The sequence below is a fragment of the Bos indicus x Bos taurus genome, chromosome 4 (assembly GCF_003369695.1).
Source record: "Bos indicus x Bos taurus breed Angus x Brahman F1 hybrid chromosome 4, Bos_hybrid_MaternalHap_v2.0, whole genome shotgun sequence".
NCBI lineage: Eukaryota > Metazoa > Chordata > Mammalia > Artiodactyla > Bovidae > Bos > Bos indicus x Bos taurus.
In genome coordinates, this window is record NC_040079.1 from 93,265,315 (window position 1) to 93,285,908 (window position 20,594).

Genomic DNA, 20,594 nt, shown 5'->3' on the forward strand with positions numbered 1-20,594 from the left:
TTCCATGTTTTGGCAGTTATGAATAAGTTGATTTAAGTTTTTGTGTGGACATGAGTTTTCAGTTCTCTTGGATAAATCCCAAGGAGTATGATTGCTGTATGGTAAAGAGTGTGTTTAGTTTTGTAAGGAATTGCCAAACTATCTTCCAGTGTGGCTGTACGATTTTGCCTTGCTGCCAGTGAGTTCCTATTGCTCCACATTCTTGCTAGCATTTAGTTATTCTGTATTTTAGCCATTCTGATTGGTGTGTAGTGGTATCTTATTCTGTTCTTAATTTGTATCTCCCTGGGGACATATGATGTGGAGCATCTTTTCATGTGCTCATTTGCTGGTAAAGAATCTGCCTCCAGTTTAGGAGAACTGGGTTCAATCCCTTGTTTGGGAAGATCCCATGGAGAAGGTAATGGCAATCTACTCCAGTATTCTTACCTGTAGAATTTCACAGACAGAGAAGCCTGGTGGGCTACAGTCCATGGGGTTGCAAAAAGTTGAACACCACTTAGCGACTTTCACTTTCACTTTCATATCTTCTTTGGTGAGATGTCAATTAAAATCTGTGGCCCATTTTTTAACCAGAATTTATTTACTTACTGTTGAGTTTTAAGAGTTATTTGTAGTTTTGGATAAAAAGGCCTTTATTAGATATGTCATTTGCAAATATTTTTCCCTAGTCTGTGGCTTGTCTTTTAATTATCATAATACTGTCTTTTGCAGAAGTTTTTAATTTTAATGACATCTAGCTTATCAATTAAGTTTTTCATAGATTATGTCTGGTGTTACATCTAAAAAGGCATCACCGTACTCGAAGTCATCTATGTTATCTTCTGGAGATTTATAGTTTTGTTTTACGTTTAGGTATATGGTCCATTTTGAGTTAATTTTTGTAAAGGTATATGATCTGTGTCTTAGATTAATTTTTTTTTTTGCATGTGGATGTCTGATTTTGATAGCACCGTTTGTTGAAAAGACTGTCTTTTGGTTTTGTGTAGTTTTGGAAACTGTTTAATACTGCATTTATCCCTCACAACTTACTTTGTTGCCTTTTATAGATGAAATCTTAAATAAACTTAGACATAAAAGTATAAATAGCCTTGAGCATTGGGCTTCAGTTCAGTAAACAAATGATATTCTCTGTCCTACTTTCGAGTCAAAGAGTACTTCCCCTTTGGCACACTCTTCTGTAGTGCTAGCATTTTTATTTTTATTTATTTATTTTTTTCTGTATAGAGGTTTCTAGTTAAGATGTGTGTGTTCATTTTATACTGAGGGTCCCTCTTTTTTTTTATTCGTGTTTTATTGGGCTTGTGTGACTCTGAACCACCTCCTGCAAGTCTGGGACCACTGGCATAGCTGGGCGACCACCCCTTTGAGACTTGGAGGCTACAGGGTGCTAGTCCTTGCCTTCAAGGAGCTTACAACTACGGTTGATGAATTTGTGTGCCAGAGAGGCGATAAGCAGATGTAGCAAATAACACGTTCAGTGAAAGGAAAAGAGATGCTCGTGTTTGGAGGGGAGAGAGAATTGGCTGGGCGGTCGAGAAGGTGGAAACTGCGATACTGTTGTCAAGGCGTAAGATAATGGAATCAGAGCTGTATTAGGTGTCAGGGGCTTTGCTGTGGACGCCCGGATTCCAATTCACAGAATAAAAACCCTGTTTTGTAGGTATAGTGTGGGGGCTGGAGAGTCAAACTTGAAGATGCGATCTGGGAGAAGGTCGTAGTCTAGAAACGGGGGATGGGAGAGAAGAGTGGACAGAACAGAGTCCGCAGAGGTGAGCGCCGAGAGGCTGCGGTGACTCATTCGGTCCTGGAAGTCAGAAGGCTTTGCTTTTGGGGTGACGTCGGAGCAGGAGTTCACGGTTGAAAGGGGGGGCATTCCAGGCAGAGGGGGTGCAGGCGGCGTGGAGACAATGGTGATTCGACTTGAAGTGACTTAAGGGCAGGCGCTGCGCTCGTTCGTGGGCGTGGGAACGCTGGAATTCCAATTCACGGGGGCGGGGGGAAGCTTCTTTTGTAGGTAGAGAACGGTGTGGCAAGGACAGCGGGGTGTGTGAGAAGCCTTTTGGTCATTAAACTGCGTACGGGGCACCATCGAATGGGGTTTGAAGAAGGAAACTTTTGTTTTTCGGAGGTCGGTTTCTAGTTCACCGGAGCCCGGGGCACCAGGAACGGGGCGGCCGGGGAGGATGCACCGGGGACGGAGAGGGCTGGGTTCGATGGGGGGCCACGTAAAGCGGCCTGTCCGCAGGGCCTCGCGAGGTCCCCTTCTCCTCGCAGGGAGGCTGGCGGTCGCCGGCCGTTTGGGGCAGTCGGGCCACGCAGCCTCTTTCTTGTTCCGCAACGATGGGGAGACGTCCAGGGTCCTGGCAGTTGTGCCCAGGGGGCCGGTCCACGATGTCCCTCTCCCGCGGCGAGTGCAGGGGGAACCTGCCCATCGCCGGTCACCGAGCTGTCCCCGCCGTCCCCACCCCGCCCCGCCCAGGAGAACCACGACTGACAGCTGTAGTGCTAGCATTTTTAAATCTTTGTTCACTTGGAATTTTACTAGTCAGTTTCCAATAATACCATTTTGATGGAAAGAAATGGGTAACTGTAAAGAAAAGAGATTGATTCTTGTTCACCTGCAAAACTGCTTTTGGAAGACAAAGCAAATATATCACTACTGTTTAAGCTCTGGAGGACTTATCTTTTTTGTATTCCCAAACATTTTGTAACTTTTCATTATGGCACTTACTACAGTTGTTTATCGTTCCATGTGTATTTTGCCTTCCTAGTTTGTGAGCATTTTGAGGGCAGAAACTGCTTGATTCATCTTTGTATGATTAAGGCCCAATAGATAGCTATCCAATTATTATAGGATCAGTGTAACCTCCCAAAACAATAATTTTAGAAGACAGTAGTTGTTATTTAAAATGAATACATAACCCACACATGAGATAGAATGTTAAAACTCATTACTTAAAGTAGTTCCGGATTTAAAAGAATCTTTGTCTTGATTGAATAGCCAAGTATATATTGCTTTACTGTCAACTAATCACAGAAATCTTTTAATCCCAAGTCTCTGGGCTATGAACATTTATCATGTTTATCGACTGTTTATTTCTGGTATTGATTCCTTAAGAAATACAAGTGCATTTACTATGTAAGTGAATTTTGTGATTATTGTGTTTTAAAAAATGTTTTTAGTGAAAAATTTCAAACCTTAAAAGTAGAAAGATGAGTGTAATGAACTTCCCTCTGTCACACCCAGCTTAGACATTTATCACCTCATGGCTAATTATATTTTTTGTTGATCCTTTTTCACTTTTCCCCTACTGTCTACTTCCAGAATTATTTTGAAGCATATTCTAGATCATATGATTTCATCTTTAAATATTTCATCTTGCATCTCTAAAACATTAAGGGTTCTTTTTGTTAAAGCATAATAGCCGGTACCATTCATTGTATCAAGCCAAAAAATAAACAGCAACTTCTTAATGTCATTAAAAAATGTTTATAATTACCCAGTTTCTCTTCCTTCTTTCCCTCCTCATCCTCCTTCTTCTCTTTCCACTGTATTTTTGTTATAATCAAATTGAATAAGTTTGCATATTGCAGTGTTAACCCGCAGATTCTCCTTAACCTTCCTCTCCCCTCCTTTTTTTTCCCCCTTGCCCTGTATTTGTTGAAGGAATTGGATCTTCTGCCCTTTACTGTTTCTCATAGTCTGAATTTTGCTTAGTTCATCTCCATGATGTATTGTAACATTTTCTTAGTCTTTGTGCATTTCCTCAATCATTCAGGTTTGATTTCCCCCCACCCCACCCGCACAAAACTTTGATTGATGGTGATGTTGAAGCTGAAACTCCAGTACTTTGGCCACCTGATGTGAAGAACTGAGTCATTGGAAAAGACCCTGATGCTGGGAAAGATTGAAGGCGGGAGGAGAAGGGGACAGCAGAGGATAAGATGATTGGATCGCATCACCAACTCAATGGACATAAGTTTGAGTGAACTCCGGGAGTTGGTGGTGGACAGGGAGGCCTGGCATGCTGCAGTCCATGGGGTTGCAGAGTCGAACACGACTGAGTGACTGAACTGAATTGATATGTATTTTTATTCCAAGAGGCATGTATGTTTGGTTCATTCTCTCGTTCTCTCTTTTCTTTCTTCCTCCCTCCCCCAGCTCTGATGCCCTACCTAGACTGCCAGATCACTAATATGTTAGGGATTGCAATATGGCAATATTCTGTCACTTTTTATTATGTGAATTTTTCTCCTTAAGGAGAAACTGATTTTTTTTATCAACTCTGATCACCCCAGTAAATGCTTAATTCTATAACACTTTTCAAAAATAGTTGGTTCTTTAGAACCCTTCAAAGATCAGTGAAATTTAAAAGTATCTCTTAATTTCATAAACTCAGATATTTGATGTACTCCAATCCATTGCAGTTGTTATTGTTACTGATTCCATTTTTAGCCAGGTGAGACCTCTTCAGGTTGTCTGCTGAGTTTGACATTTTTTCAGTAATCTTTGGTAGCTTTCTGGTATGATAAAGTGTTTGGACCCATCTTAAACTCATTTCCTGCTCTAGCTGTGGAATTAGCCATTCCTCCAGTAGCCTGAGTTCATTTTGTTGGAACTGTCAACACTATTTGTTACTGAAGCAATGATTCACAGTAAAATTACTATATTTTAAAATCACTTGAAATACTTCCTCTATGTGGTTTTTCCACGTTGTTAGTATATACAGTTAGACTTTCAAATTTCACTTTTCTTTTTAGAGATTGCTTTTGAAGTTCTTTTTATGTGTAAGATGTTTATACCAATACAAAATTAGATCTGCAGAGCAAAGTATTTTCAAAGTGCCTAGTTCTCATACCTATCCTCTTTTACCCCATTTTCTCCATTCCTTGTAGTTCAAGTTTCTGTATATCCTTACATTTAAAAGAATGAGCAAATGTTTCTATATTTATAACTCTTACCCTCCCTTTCTTGGATGAATGATAGCTATACATACTTTTCTTTACTGGTATGTAATTAAAAAGATAATCTGGGTACATATGCTAATACAAAAAAATTTGTTCAAAATGCACAAAATTGGCATTTTCTAATATATTGATGGGTTTGATTAGCTTGCATAATTAGATATTCAGCTGTCTTATTCTTTAGTAGCTTTAAAACTTGCTTTGATCAGTTATTTTTAAGGGGATACTTTTCCTTTTTGCATGTCATTTATATATACATAATACATATATACACACACATATATATTTGTTTAGGAATGAGACTGATATATATATAAATTAAAAATAGACATTTATCTGTCAAATGGAAACATAAGGAAAGTAATTTTCTTTTTGATAAAGATTAAAAGTTTATTTTAAAAACTCTTTACTATTTTTTTAGTTATTTATTATTAAGGCACAAAAGCATTGTGTGTAGTTAGAAAAATATAGCTTCTAAAAAGCACTCTTGGTTAATTTATTTCAGCTTTATGTATCTTCCGGGCCTTTTATCAGAAATTCAGGAAACCTTGTTAATGTGGTTTTGCAGTTGGAGGCTTTGAGCCTGCTAGAAGCCTGTCAGGACTGTTCTTTGCTATACTGCTCCATCCACATTTTAAATACTTTTATTATTCTTTCTGTATAAGGGAAAGCATTCAGTAAATACAGTCTTTTGTTTTTTCAATACTGTAGTTTCTTTTAGACTCTAATTCCAGTGGTTCCCAATGTATGGGCTGTGGGGGTGGGGAGAGGTTCTGCAGCCCAACTTAGTTTGTATTCTGAATAAGCAAATGCCTATGAATGTACCTGTTATTTATTCAAACCGTGTATAGTTATTTTGTAATTGGTGGAATCTCATTTAAAAGACACTGAATTAATTGTATCATTTTTTGTTTTCTTGTGTTTTCTTTGTCATTGGATGCTAGGTGTGCTAATTATATAGCAGTATGTGACCTTTTATAACTACTGCTCTAATAAAAAATTAAAGGGTTTGTTAAAGTAGTTACCTACATATGTATACATAATTAATTTTTGAAAATATGTAAAAGTTTAACTGTAGACTTCCATTTTAAGGGAGAGAGTTCTGTTACTGGAGAACTAAGTACATGGGGCTAGTGTGTATGTATGTATATACATACATATACATATATACATGTTCTGGCCACCCTGGTTGGGAGTGGGAGGAGAAAGTCCACAGGTGCCCAGTGGCCATAATCTTTGCCAGCTGGGCAGTTGACCGTCTTAGAGACAAGGCCCTCTGTTGTTCCTGGCCCAGCAGCTGGATTGAAAACATGCACCATATCACGCTGGTGTTTAATCATCCTCACAAGGATATACTAGTTTTGAGTGGAAGAGAATCTTTATTTACATGTTCCCAGAGTATCAAAAGAGGGGTTTGGTACCAACTTAGCTAAATATACTGATGGTCCCTCTGTGACAGCTTCTCTGTGCTGCCTCCCTGAATGGGAAGTAGTGATGTAGGCTGGTGTAGGGTATGTTGAAACCTTTTTTTCAACCTTTTCCTTTTTTTTTTTTTGAGATTGGGGCCTTGTTGTGGATTATGATGGTAGGAATGTGTAGCTCTGCATACAGTCCTAAGGTGGGAGTGAGAAAGAGGACTTCAGTTTAGGGTCCTTTTCTTTTTCAGTTTCCCTTTCCATTTCTTGCCCTTTCTCTTTTTCCTCCCTTTTGCCCTTCTCCCCTCTCTTTCTGTTACTTCCCTCATTTTACTTCTCTCCTTAGTAAATGAGTTAATTATTTCCATATTTACTGAGCAGCTTCTTTGTAGCAGGCCTTGGTTAAATTACTGTATTTTGTTGAATGAGCCAAAGTTCAGTGTCAGGAGCTCATTCTATTGCAATTACTTACAGATGGAATAAGGTGGAAGGAAAACAATCTATAGTTTCAATAAGGCCATTCGTCTTCTGGGCACTTATTTTTGTTGTTGAATTCCTGTATGTAGTTTCTGTGACCCAGGTTGGTGCTGAAATAATATCAGCTTTATGAGTCTCAGCCCTGTCTGGCTGGCTGCCCTATGCCATGTAATGTGTTGAGACATACCAAGTGAATATAACTGAGAGTGGCTGACTCACTCTATTGAGACTCCTCAGTACAGTTCAGTCGCTGAGTCGTGTCCAACTCTTGTGTGACCTCATGGACTGCAGCATGCCAGGCTTCCCTGTCCATCACCACTCCCATAGCTTATTCAAACTCATGTCCATTGAGTTGGTGATGCCATCCAACCATCTCATCCTCTGTCATCCCCTTCTCTTCCTGCGTTCAATCTTTGCCAGCATCAGGGTCTTTTCCAGTGAGTCAGTTCTTCACATCAGGTGGCCAAAGGACTGGAGCTTCAGCTTCAGCTTCAGCTTCAGCTTCAGCTTCAGTCCTGCCAATGAATATCCAGGACTGATTTCCTTTAGGCTGGACTGGTTGGATCTCCTTGCAGTCCTGGGACTCTCAACAGTCTTCTCCAACACCACAGTTCAAAAGCATCAATCTTCAGTGATCACCTTTCTTTATAGTCCAGCTCTCACATCCATACAGGATACTGGAACCATAGCTTTGACTAGATGAACCTTTGTTGGCAAAGTAATGTCTCTGCTTTTTAATATGCTGTCTAGGTTGGTCATAACTTTCTTCCAAGGAGTAAGTGTCTTTTAATTTCGTGGCTGCAGTCACCATCTGCACTGATTTTGGAGCCCAAGAAAACATAAAGTCTGACACTGTTTCATTGTTTCCCCATCTATTTCCCATGAAGTGATAGGACTGGATGCCACGATCTTCGTTTTCTGAATGTTGAGTTTTAAGCCAACTTTTTCACTCTCCTCTTTCACTTTCATCAAAAGCCTCTTCAGTTCTCCTTCGCTTTCTTCCATAGTGGTGGTGTCATCTGCATATCTGAGGTTATTGATGTTTCTTCCAGCAGTCTTGATTCCAGCTTATGCTTCATCCAGCCCAGTGTTTCTCATGGTGTACTCTGCGTATAAGTTAAATAAGCAGGGTAATGGTATACAGCCTTGATGTACTCCTTTCCTGATTTGGAACCAGTCTGTTGTTCCATGTCCAGTTCTAACTGTTGCTTCTTAACCTGCATGCAGGTTTCTCAGGAGACAGGTCAGATGGTCTGGTATTTCCATCTCTTGAAGAATTTTCCACAGTTTTTTATAATCCACAGAGTCAGAGGCTTTGGCATAGTCAATAAAGAAGGAGATGTTTTTTCTGGAACTCTCTTGCTTTTTTGATGATCCAGCAGATGTTGGGAATTTGATTTCTGTTTCCTTAGGAGAGTCCAAAGTCTGTTCTCTGGAAGCTCTGACAGTCTGTTCTTCTGTGATCGAAAATAACTGTTTCCACTTAGCCCCACTCTCCACATGTAACCAGGAGAGTTTATGCCTGGCTCTACATCAAAGTTACTTAATCAGTCTGCCTTTGATGGACGTGACTTGAGAGATAATTTTACAACTCAGCTCCTTGATTGTGCTAGTGTGAATTCTGAATCAAAAAGAGGTTAGTGATTTTGCAGAGGTTACACAGAACTTTAGTGGCAAACTGGAACCTGTAATTTCTGATTCTGTTTTTAGTACTGTATTATACTACCTTTCCTATCATAGAAGTCTGTGATGAGGATCAAATGAGATAAATGGTAGTATGAATTAATAGACATGAAATACTACAATGTAAATTACTTCCCCATGCTTTCTACTATGAGGAGACATGCAACACTTTTTACATTGTCAACTTCTTGATTCTTAAGCATCATGGCAGCAAGGGTCGTTTTTTATGTCTTTGTGTGTTATTTCCATTATTTATGTAAGGAATATGTGGATGAACTGATTATCTAATAAAACTTATACTTTATATTTATGTACTTTGTACTCAAATCAGGAATTTATTACATTCGTTACAAGTAGTTTTCTGACTGTAATTTCTTGGGAGGTATATTAAGCTAATTAACTAAATAAAAGAAACCACTCATTTATGATTTTAATTTTTTTTTACTGTGACTTCTAACTTCAGGCAGTTGTCAACTGAAAAATTGTAAGGTTCCTTAGGAGTCAGAATTTGAATAGAATCAAATCCCACTCTTACTGTTACTAGCTGTGTGACCTTGGACCATTTTTTAAAAATCTTCTCTGTACTTTAGTTTCTCTATTGTTAAACTAGAAATAATAATAGTGATTAAGCTAAAATTGATCACTAGACCAGTGGTCTCCAACCTTTTTGGCACCAGGGACCCATTTCATGGAGTATGATTTTTCCATGGACCAGGGAGAAGGGGGATGGGTTTGGGATGATTTAAGTGCGTTACCTCTATTGTGTACTTTATTTTTATTTTTGTTACATCAGCTCCACCTCAGATCAATAGGCATTAGATCCCAGAGGTTAGGGATGCCTGCACTAGAGCATAGACTCATTTACTACCCAGAAAAACCATACAGCATAGATGAAGAAATGAAGGCATGGAGCGGTTACACAGTTAATACATAATGAAAGTTAGATTTTCATTCAGTTGAACTCCAGACTTCATGTTTTTTGAGCACTGTGTTATATTACCTTCTCGATTACTTCTTAAGTTGTTCTGAGGAGGACATGAGGTATGCATGTAGAATGCTTGGTACAATTTTGGTTTTCAGAGGTTCTGGAATTGTGAGTAAGGTATTGTGGACTTAGGGATTAATTTTGGTAGCATTATAGATATATAATTGTCCTTAGTTCTGAACAGTTCTGGTAAATTATTAGAAATGAAACTATCACAAACCCCATCCCAGACATAATGGACCAGAATCTGTATTTTAAGAACTTGCATTTTAGATCCTTAAAGTTTGAGAAGTACTGCAAGAGATGATTTTGGAGGTTTCTTCCATCTTACAGTTGTGTGTCGATAACCTTAGGGAAGCAGACATATGGATATTTCAGTGTTGTTATTGTGTTTGGAGAAGAAAATAGTAATTTTAATGAAGTATTATTTTACTGAAAAGTATTATTTTAGTAAAAATCACTATTACATGGATATGTTTCTATTCTTTGGCTTCCATTCTGAATTTGTAAAAATATTCTGATATAGTACAAAACTGTCCTAAATTGTATCATCCTGTGTCATCTAAGAAAATAATCAGAACTCAAAAACTTAGAATGGTTTTAGATGAAATATTTTTCTTAATCTCACTGGATAATAAGATTATAATATTAGCCAAACATATAAATGGGAACCCTAAATATAACATAAAACTTCCTTATTTTGGACAGTTCTCTATACTGATGTTTCATTGTTTAGTTCAGTTCAGTCGCTCAGTCATGTCCGACTCTTTGCGACCCCATGAACTGCAGCACGCCAGGTCTCCCTGTCCATCACCAACTCCCGGAGTCCACCCAAACCCGTGTCCATCGAGTCAATGATGCCATCCAACCATCTCATCCTCTGTCGTCCCCTTCTCCTCCTGCCCTCAATAATTCCCAGCGTCAGCGTCTTTTCCAGTGAGTCAGCTCTTTGCATCAGGTGGCCAAAGTATTAGAGTTTCAGCTTCAACATCAGTCCTTCCAATGAACACCCAGGACTGATTTCCTTTAGGATGGACTGTTTTGATCTCCTTGCAGTCCAAGGGACTCTCAAGAGTCTTCTCCAACACCATAGTTCAAAAGAATCAATTTTTTGGCGCTCAGCTTTCTTTATAGTCCAACTCTCACATCCATACATGACCACTGGAAAAACCATAGCCTTGACTAGACGGACCTTTGTTGGCAAAGTAATGTCTCTGCTTTTTAATATGCTGTCTACATTGGTTATAACTTTCCTTCCAAGGAGTCTTTTAATTTCATTTCTGCAGTCACCATCTGCAGTGATTTTGGAGCCCAGAAAAATAAAGTCTGACACTGTTTCCACTGTTTACCCATCTATCTGCCATGAAATGATGGGACTGGATGCCATGATTTAGTTTTCTGAATGTTGAGCTGTAAGCCAACTTTTTCACTCTCCTCTTTCACTTTCATCAAGAGCCTCTTTAGTTCTTCACTTTCTGCCATGAGGGTGGTGTCATCTGCATATCTGAGGTTATTGCTATTTCTCCTGGCAATCTTGATTCCAGCTTGTGTTTCCTCCAGCCCAGTGTTTCTCATGATGTACTCTGCATATAAGTTAAATAAGCAGGGTGACAATATACAGCCTTGACTTATTCCTTTTCCTATTTGGAACTAGTCTGTTGTTCCATGTCCAATTCTAACTTCTGCTTCCTGACCTGCATATAGGTTTCTCAAAGAGCCAGGTCAGGTGGTCTGGTATGCTCATCTCTTTCAGAATTTTCCAGTTTATTGTGATCCACACAGTCAAAGTCTTTGGCATAGTCAATAAAGCAGAAATAGATGTTTTTCTGGAACTCTCTTGCTTTTTCAATGATCCAGCGGATGTTGGCAATTTGATCTCTGATTCGTTGGCCTTTTCTAAAACCAGCTTGAGCATCTGGAAGTTCAGGGTTCATGTATTGCTGAAGCCTGGCTTGGAGAATTTTAAGCATTACTTTACTTAATATTTGAAGTTAAATATTATAAGATTAACCACAAAATAAATGTGCACTTGACTTACTTGATTGGAAATGTTTAATTTTATTAATCCCTGAACTATAGAAATTTCTCTCAAACTTAATTGAGATAAAGGGTCTTCTAAGAGTTTGTTTTTTTGATGACTTTTGTTACCATTTTCCAACAAGTAGGAAGACAGTTGTAAGATTCTGAAAATTTGAGTTTTTAGACAGTTGAGCATCTCTTCATGTTAAATAATTGAGTTAATAATTTTTCCCAGATTATATAATTATGTTTCTTTCTTGAAAATCTCTTTAATTTTTAACTTTCTTGAATTGATATTCAAACAGATGGAAAACATGTTTATACTGTTTAAAGCAAACGCCTTGTTAAAAACCAGGACATTTGAGTACTATTTGAGAAGCCCCGTGTGTATTGTCCTCCAATTGCATGCTGCCTTCCTTCCTTCATCTCCAGAGACAGCCATTTTGCTTGGTTTCATAAAACCTCTGAATAGTAAGTTGTTAACTTACTTAAGTTGTAAGTTGTTAACCAGTAAGTTGTATAGCTTTGAAAACTGGCTAGCAAGCATAAATATAACTTTGTAAAGAAGGAGCAGTATTGCTAATATTGGGTCAAATCTCATTGAAGAAGGTAGGTTGGATAAATTATCTGGGTCATGGTCTGGTTTGGCTCTCCTGAGAGTTTATAAGAACTCTTTTCAGGAAAGTCAGTGGAAAGCTTTATTTGAGTGGATCTTGGTTGAAATAGCATCTGTTTCTTGTAGTTGGCCATCTCGCAGTACTATAGTGTGGATCAGGTAACTGGGTGTTCTTCAGAAGTATTGTCAGAGGGACTGAAACGCTCTGTACTTTCTTCTAAGCCACCATGGCCTACTTTTAGCTCTTATATAGAAGTCAGGGGAGGCACAGCCTGGTTCCCCAAACATAGAGTCTTGTAGCCTAGGTCTTACCTTAATCAGGTAAGTAGTGGTGGGTCCAGTGGGGCTGTTGGCTGTGCCCCTGCTTGTGGCCTGTCTGCAGTCCCTGCCCCCTGCCCCCAGCTTTCACCTACTCTTTACTCATGGAAATCATCAGGCAAATTTTTTACTCAGCGGACTTCGAATCTTCTACCATGGGCTCTTCTTCTCCATGGGATGTGGTTGGGAATCCAGAGATAGTTGTGGTTTTACATGGCTTTTCAACATCCAGCTATGATTGATTGGTACAAAATTTCAGAAGGTCAGACCCTCAGGTTTCATTGAGTGATTGCCCTCAATTTCGTAGCATTTGGCCTCAGCAACAAACCGAGACCACATCACTATTCCATATTTGAGCAGGCCATCATGAAGGTGCTTTGTGGCATCTGGGACTTCAGAACCGTAGGATCAACCTGTTATCTCACAGCTATTAGGGATATTGTTGCTCAGAAGCTGTTGTGTAAGTTCAAGCAGAATTGATCTGGTCTGCTTACCATCTAGAGTTTCTTTTTGTCAAGTGGAGGTTTATTTCCTAAGACTGACCTCTCCTTCTCCAAAAACTTCTCAGAGATGGAGGCATGCTGTCCCTCTTCCTCATGTAGTTGATGAGGAATTCTCTTGAGATCTCACCCAGTCTTCAGGCTGTACACCCACCCCTCTGAGAGTGAGCTGTGGGACATGTGGGCAGGGATATGTGACAGTGATGGGAATGTGGTTATTGACAGTCTTTGCAGTATATCAGTCAGAGGAAGTTCAGAAGATGCTGGTGGGAGCTCTGTCTGTTTCCATTCCCATGCATTTTATCTATGGGCCATTGGATCCAGTGAATCTCTAGGATTTTTGGAGCTATGTAGGAAAACACTGCTGTGGTCCACAGTGTCGATTCTGGATGACCACATCAGCCACTGTCCACAGCTAGAGGATCCATGGGCTTCTTGAATGAATATATGGACTTAATTAACTCATTCTGAGCTGGACAGAGTAGCTTCCCGGTATTACCTCCCCTATTCCTTGTGCTGTGCTTGCTTCAATCATATCTGACTCTTTGCAGCCCTATGTCTGTAGCCCTCCCGGTTCCTCTGTCCACGCGATTTTCCAGACAAGAATACTGGAGTGGATTGCCATTTCCTCCTCCAGAGGATCTTCCTGACCCAGGGAGCGAACCTGTGTCTCTTTTGACTCTTGCTTTGGCAGGTGTGTTCTTTACTACTAGCATTACCTGAGAACCCCTCTTCCTTATCTCTTGTGTATTCCAGTTAGGAAGAAATGCCCAAAAGAGGTCCTGGCCACCAAACACTTCTCTTATAGAAGTCCACCTGACTCACATTGGTGAACAGCATATAGTAAAAAGCCAGCAGAAGCTGTAAGGGTGACCTGATAGTCCACCTTCCATTCCTTTGACATCTGATCAAGTTGGACTTGCCTTTATCTTTGAGTTATTAGAACGTTCTGATGGGCACTACTGCTCACTGATGCAGAAAATATGACATTCTTTTGCATAAGAGTCTTTGGAACACTTCTGTGGACTTTTCTGAAAAGTACTGATTTCTGGTCCTGATTGAAATTATCTAAAGGTGCTGCCTTCACCACCCTTGAATGGCTTTGAGTTCAGCCTTCTCTAAGTGACACAGCTTCAAGTGAGAGTCTCCTTCATCATAACTTTGGTTTTGGTTTCATTAGCTGCTTCTATTTGTAGACATTTTGTTAGACTTTGGTTTAAATAATGCCGTATTCTAAGTATACTTTAAGACTATGATTTACCTACATGGATTATATTTTTATATTCTGTAAGGATACTAAACCAGCAGACAGGTACCCTAGCAGAGTAGTTTAACCTTAGTAAGTATGTTTCATTTCAGAATAAATTGAACTAAATCCAAGCTGTTTACAGAATTTCCTAAAATTACAGGATACTAAAGACAGTAGCCTCTGTGCCAGAGATTTACTGTTACTTGCTGTTAAAACTGGTCTTTCCAGCTACTAATGGCAGTACTCTTCATACCTTAGTGTGTGGAGGCAGGTCCCTCCTGAGCTGGAGTGGAGAGGATGGGATCTTGTACAGTCCACATCACCAGGCTGAATGTTTATTGACCACTTAACCTTCTTGTTGGTTGTCCCAGAGAGGGTTCCTTGTGTAGCTTAGCAGTTCCTGTACTTTACAGACAGGAAAGTCTCAGAAACTTTAAGAACAAAGTCTGAAAGGCCTATAAGCAAATGGTGCTAAATACTTTGTTTTAAAGCCACAGTTTCATTGTTTTGGTTAAAATAGGATTATTAACTAGTGATTAAAAAATTTTTATTAGCAACTTCAAGTATAACAACTGGAATAAGTCTTTATTTTCTATATATAAAAATGAATTTTGACAGGAAAAAAAAAAAAGGTCAGGGAAGACCACTTCTGCAGGTGCAGTAGTATCCCCAGCTGATTCAAGGAGCTGATCAGGAAGGCAGAGTAGAAAGTTCATCAACAAGCATTGTCGTCTGGTTAAAAAGATGAGTGGCCAGGCTGAGGAAAAAAGATAATAAAAATATGAATGAAGTAGAGTTGTATAGGCCTGTGTAGAAGAAAAAATAAAAGAGCCCTTTACTGAGGGATATAAAAGAAGATATGAATAAAGGGAAAAGTACTATTTGGGGATAGAAGACTCACTATTATAAATTCTCCTTAAATCTTATCCGGGATTCTGTTCATGTGTTAGTTAATCATTGAAAACTTCTTAGACCAGTCATAATTTATTTTCCTCCATAGCCTTCATCCCCATCTGATACTAATTTTTTTGTTTATTCACTGAGTTGTGTCTGACTGTTTGCAACCCTGTAGACTGCAGTTAACCAGGCTTCCCTGTCCATCACCAACTCCAGAAGCTTGCTGAAACTCATGTTTATTGAGTTGGCGATGCCATTCAACCATCTCATCCTCTGTTGCCCCCTTTTCCTCCTGCCCTCAATCTTTCCCAGCATCGGGGTCTTTTCTTGCGAGTTGGCTCTTTGCATCAGGTGACCAAGATAGTGGAGCTTCAGCATCATTCCTTTCAATGAATATTGAGGGTTGCTTTCCCTTAGGATTGACTGGTTTAATCTCCTTGAAGTCCAAAGGACTCTCAAGAGTCTTCTCCAGCACCAGAATTTGAAAATATCAATTCTTTGGCTCTCAGCCTTCTTTATGTTTCAACTCTCATTTGTACACTACTGGAAAAACCATAGCTTTGACTATACAGACCTTTGTCAGCCAAGGGGTGTCTCTGCTTTTTAATACGCTGTCTAGGTTTGTCATAGCTTTCCCTCCAGGGAGCAAGCGTCTTTTAATTCCATGGCTGCGGTCACTGTCTGCAGTGATTTTGGAGCCCGAGAAAATAAAATCTGTCACTGTTTTCTCCTTCTATTTGTCATGAAGTGATGGGACCGGATGCCATGATCTTAATTTTGTGAATGTTGAGTTTTAAGCTAGCTTTTTTACTCTCCTCTTTCACTAAATATATTTATTTCTTTGTCTTTTTTTCTTCTGGAATGTAAACTTATGAAGGTATGTAAATTTATGAGAGTGTGCTTGTTGTTCTTCCCTAATTAGAATGTCTTATTCCTTGTGATATCCCCAGCACTTAGAGCTTAGAGCACAGAGGAAGCAATCAATGACTGGTGAATGAATAAATAAGTAAAACTTTCTCTCCTAATCCATAGTACTTATTGTCTATTCCATAGTTTTTTGGTCATTAATTTTGTTCAGTTTAGCATATTTTCTATTATTTTCTTTTGGTTTCTGTTGCTTTCTATTATTTTCTTTTGGTTCGTGTCTATTGTTTCATTCCTGTAAGACATTCTTCTCTGTGCTCCTTGATGGCAGGAGTGGGACAAATACATCCTTTGTATACTTCACTGCTGCTGCTGCTAAGTCACTTCAGTCGTGTCCGACTCTGTGTGACCCCATAGATGGTATACCTCACAGTACAAGGCAAATGGATGTAGGAACTTGTTGAACTGAATACATTTATTTACTCATAATAAATTGCTAGAATCCAGTTTGCCTTCAACAAAATGAGTGTTTTTAATAGATAATACAGTGTATATCTAAATGAAATAGGAATTGTTTTATAAAGATGGAGAATTTTTAGAGATGTTTTGTTGTACTCATGATAAATTTTGGTAACTGTAAGTTGTGCAATTATAATTTTACAAATCTCTACACACAATTTGAGCAAAAGAAAAATATAATTTTCAGTGAGAGATGGATTTATTACCTTGAAATTTTAATTTTTAAAACGTCTCATGCTATAGTTTTAAAAAAGAGTATTCTAAACAAATAAATCTGTACCTTTTATACTTGCTATTGCATATATAAATATGTAAATATTTTTTTATAAATACTTTATCACTTCTAATGCCAATATATCATTCAAGAGTTTATATAACTTTTTCTTGTTCGTTTATTTTCCCAGTGGATTTTTTAAAACACTGCTGATACACTATAAATTTATTTCTACTTATAGATTTGTTATATTGTTGGAGATAAATTTCCAGTAATGTACTGTCAAAAGTAAATATTTTTGAAATTATTGAAACAGTACTGTGAAATGCTTAAAAGGAAAAAATATAAACTATGAAAAAGTTTTGTTGGTTTTTTTCTAGTTCCTATGGAAAGTTATTTATTTATTAAAAAGATTTTTTTTCTGCTTTGTTTCAGACCAGTCTATCCATATGGGGATGGGGAAGCCTTGGCATTGTCCTTTCTCTAATAACATTTGGACCCTTTGTAATATTTTATTTGGCATTTTATATCCTCTGCTTTGTGGGTGGGTAAGTATTCTCAATGATAATTTTATAGTTTATGTCATGTTCAGTTGTTCAGAATGGAAACATGACCATGAGACCTCAATAAGAAAAAAAAAATGACCATAAGAAATGGCAGCATGCTTTGTGAATGCTGTTATTTTTACCAAAGTTAAAAATAGTAAAATTAAGATACCTATAGAAATAAAAGTATAGATAGTTACGATTTGTACCAGCAGTAGGGGTAGTTATATTCAAAAAAATTTTTATTTTATGGTGATACAAACTTTTTTGTATAATTTGAAAAGTTAAGAATTTTTTATTCTTTTTGGTGTTGTGTAAAATTTTTAAATTCTTTTGTTGAAGTTCTGTGAAATTTTCTAGATAAGGTGAGATATAGATAGGCTGTAGAAGAACCACTAAAAACTCTGAATTAAGCATTAAGGCACATGAAAGGATCTGAAATTCCAAGTTCATTTTATGTCGTAAATTGATCTGTTATTCTGTTCCAAGTTATTGATCTCACTGAGACTTGCTGCCACAGTAAGGGGACTTCAATTTATATACCAACAAGCATCCCCACATCATCTCAGGATCAGTTAATTAAGCATTCCCAGGTTACTCAGTTACAGTCAATGAGTATCATAATTCCTGAGTCAAAAATCTTTTTTATTTTGGCTCTCATTATGAAGAACGATGGTCCTTTATTGAATGTAGCTTTATATAGTTTAATGCCTTATGAATTTTAAAAGCAAAAGCAGGCTTTTGTATATATTAAGTAAAATAATTACTATAATATGTAAAATAATATAAATAAAAGTATATAAGTAAAATAATATAACTGAAAGTCATCTAAGTTTTAATTTTTTTCATTAAATTTTAAAAATATGTTTTTGTTCTTTTGCCCACTTAACATTGCAAGTCAGAAGAGAATTAATACATTTTCTTATGGAAGCTACCAGGTGTTTTTTTAATTGGGGATGGTTTTGGCTAGTCAAACTTAAGTTTTTGAGTTCTGCAATTTACCTGTATACAGTGTTGATAATTTACCTGTATACAGTGTTAATAATGTATACATTCTGCTTATAGTAAAGCTAATCACATTTTGTAATGTAAAGAAAACCTTTGATTTTTTTTCTTTTTTCCTTTTGGATTGTTATTTTAGGATACTTTAAATACCAATGTGGGTTATTTAATGGCATTCCATTATGTTTGGTCATGCAATTTTCTACAGCACCTGTTTTTTCTTAAACCTCAAGGCTGAAGCTATGAATTAGGTTCTAAGATCAGACTGTTCTTAGCTTTCTTTCCTACTGTCACACTGTGGGCAAAGGTGCACATTTTATCAGTCTGTTTTATGATAATGTTTTTAGAAATACATTGTTAATGTAATATAAGCATTTTATTGTGTCTAGGTAAAACTAAAATACAAGACCAACTTGATTCTTAGTAATAATGTTTGATACAACACAGATATGTGAAATTTACTTATAATTCTGTGGCCAGTCTTTTAAAAAAGAAACAGACTTGAGGACGTAAATTGACTTGAGTGTATCTGTTTCTCCACCCGCCTCCCTGTGCTGAAGAGCAGTGATGTAGCAGATCACCACAAAAAGCGGAGGACCTTGAAAATCTTCCTTTCAGTACCTGAGGCTGGCTATGTTTAATTTTTCACTTTCTCTTCTTGTCACTATACTCTTTCAATCATTGTAAGATTACTATAAATCATTATAAAATTAAAATTTAATTTTCTTTTATGGATTTTCTGTCTACTCAGTAGTGCTTCAATTTGTTTGGTCAATTTTAAATGTAGGAAATACTGATAGCATTTAATCAATACTTAAAGTAGTTCTAAACCAGTATTTGTCTTACTTTGACTCCATAATTGTTTTTAAAAATAGCTTTTTGGGATATATTTATGTTTCTTTTTAAATTCCAGACTTATTTCAAATGAATTATAAATTGGATCATCTTTTTCCTGTATGAAAGAAAGTGAAGTCGCTCAGTCGTGTCCGACTCTTTGCGACCCCATAAACTGTAGCCTACCAGGCTCCTCTGTCCATGGGATTTTCGAGGCAATAGTACTGGAGTGGATTGCCATTTCCTTCTCCAGGGGATCTTCCCAACCCAGGGCTTGAACCCAGGTCTCCTGCATTGTAGATAGACGCTTTACCGTCTGAGCCACCAGGGAAGTCCTTAGGACTGTAATTAATTTATATTAGATACTAATAAGCCAAGTTTTCTAAATAGCTTTCCAGTCACTTACATTGTTTGAGAACTCCAAGAAAGTTTAATACAATTACTGAATAAGGCAGAATTTTAAATTAGCAATCGGGGTACAATATAAATGCAGATAATTTAGAGTCAAATCTGTATCTGTAAATGTATTAAGTATACCTAGGCTTTGTTTATATTCCTAGTGACAAGTTATCTCTCTCTCTAATTAGTTAACAGACCTATAGAAATACATCTCATTTGTCTTTATCCTTGGTTATTAGCTTACCTGCTTAATTAATGAAGGCTTATTATCCTAAAGTTTGAAAATGATGCCTGAGATTCTTATGAAATAATATTGAATGAAAACTTGGAAAGGCATTATTATATAAATTCACAAAATGTTTATAGTTTTTTTAAACTTCAAAACTTAACAAAATCTGTCAATTCCTTGCCTTGCCAAAGTCACAAACTGACTTTTTAGTGCATGATAAACTGTCTGTTAAATCAGAAAAATATGTGTTAAATTGTAGTGAAATTTTGTTTTGTATCTATAATTAAATTTCTTTCAGGGGTTTTGTTGTTACTCTGCTGTTTGGAAAAACAAACTCAGAGAAGTACCTAGAGCAGTGTGAACATTCATTTCTCCCTCCAACATCAACTGGGATTCCTAAGGTAAGAAGGGTAAAGGAATGTAAGACCTTAAAGCCCTGCTGTGTGTAATGTTGATAATGTGATCGCCTTTATATGGCTTGGCACATCTTCCTATAGTTCACTAATGCTGACTATAAACTTATGAGAGACTACTGATCAGGCTTAGAAAATGCATGTTGGATGTTAAAAGTGAGCATGCAAATTTGAGGAAAAGATAAAAATTTGGAATCTTTTCCTGCTGTCTTAACATAGAATTTTGATGCATCACAGCATCATGTCATTGTCAATTATTGAAATGTCAGTGAACGTACTATTTTGAATGAAGTAAATGCATAGGAACCAGAGCGGGGGAAAACGGGCATTTTTTCTTAAGCTCACTTGAAAAGTAGAGCTTGCAGTTAGGCTATGCTGTTTCTATAATTTTGTTACCTCAAGCTCAATTTTATGTCTTTCGTGTTGCAATTTTTCTTTTTTTTCAAAT

At 37.5% G+C, this 20,594-nt stretch overlaps 1 protein-coding gene and 1 pseudogene across 2 annotated transcripts in view; both read left to right on the plus strand.

Annotated features, from left to right (window-relative positions):
- The window catches only part of SNX13 (sorting nexin 13), a 147,842-nt gene that overhangs the window by 33,331 nt on the left and 93,917 nt on the right, over positions 1–20,594 (plus strand). For both annotated transcript variants that reach the window (XM_027539994.1, XM_027539995.1), the window contains exons 2-3: positions 17,160–17,272; positions 20,032–20,134. In XM_027539994.1, coding sequence (XP_027395795.1) covers positions 17,160–17,272; positions 20,032–20,134 — 216 coding nt within the window. The remainder of the gene's footprint in view (positions 1–17,159; positions 17,273–20,031; positions 20,135–20,594) is intronic.
- On the plus strand, positions 11,833–13,559 carry LOC113891655 (annotated as a pseudogene).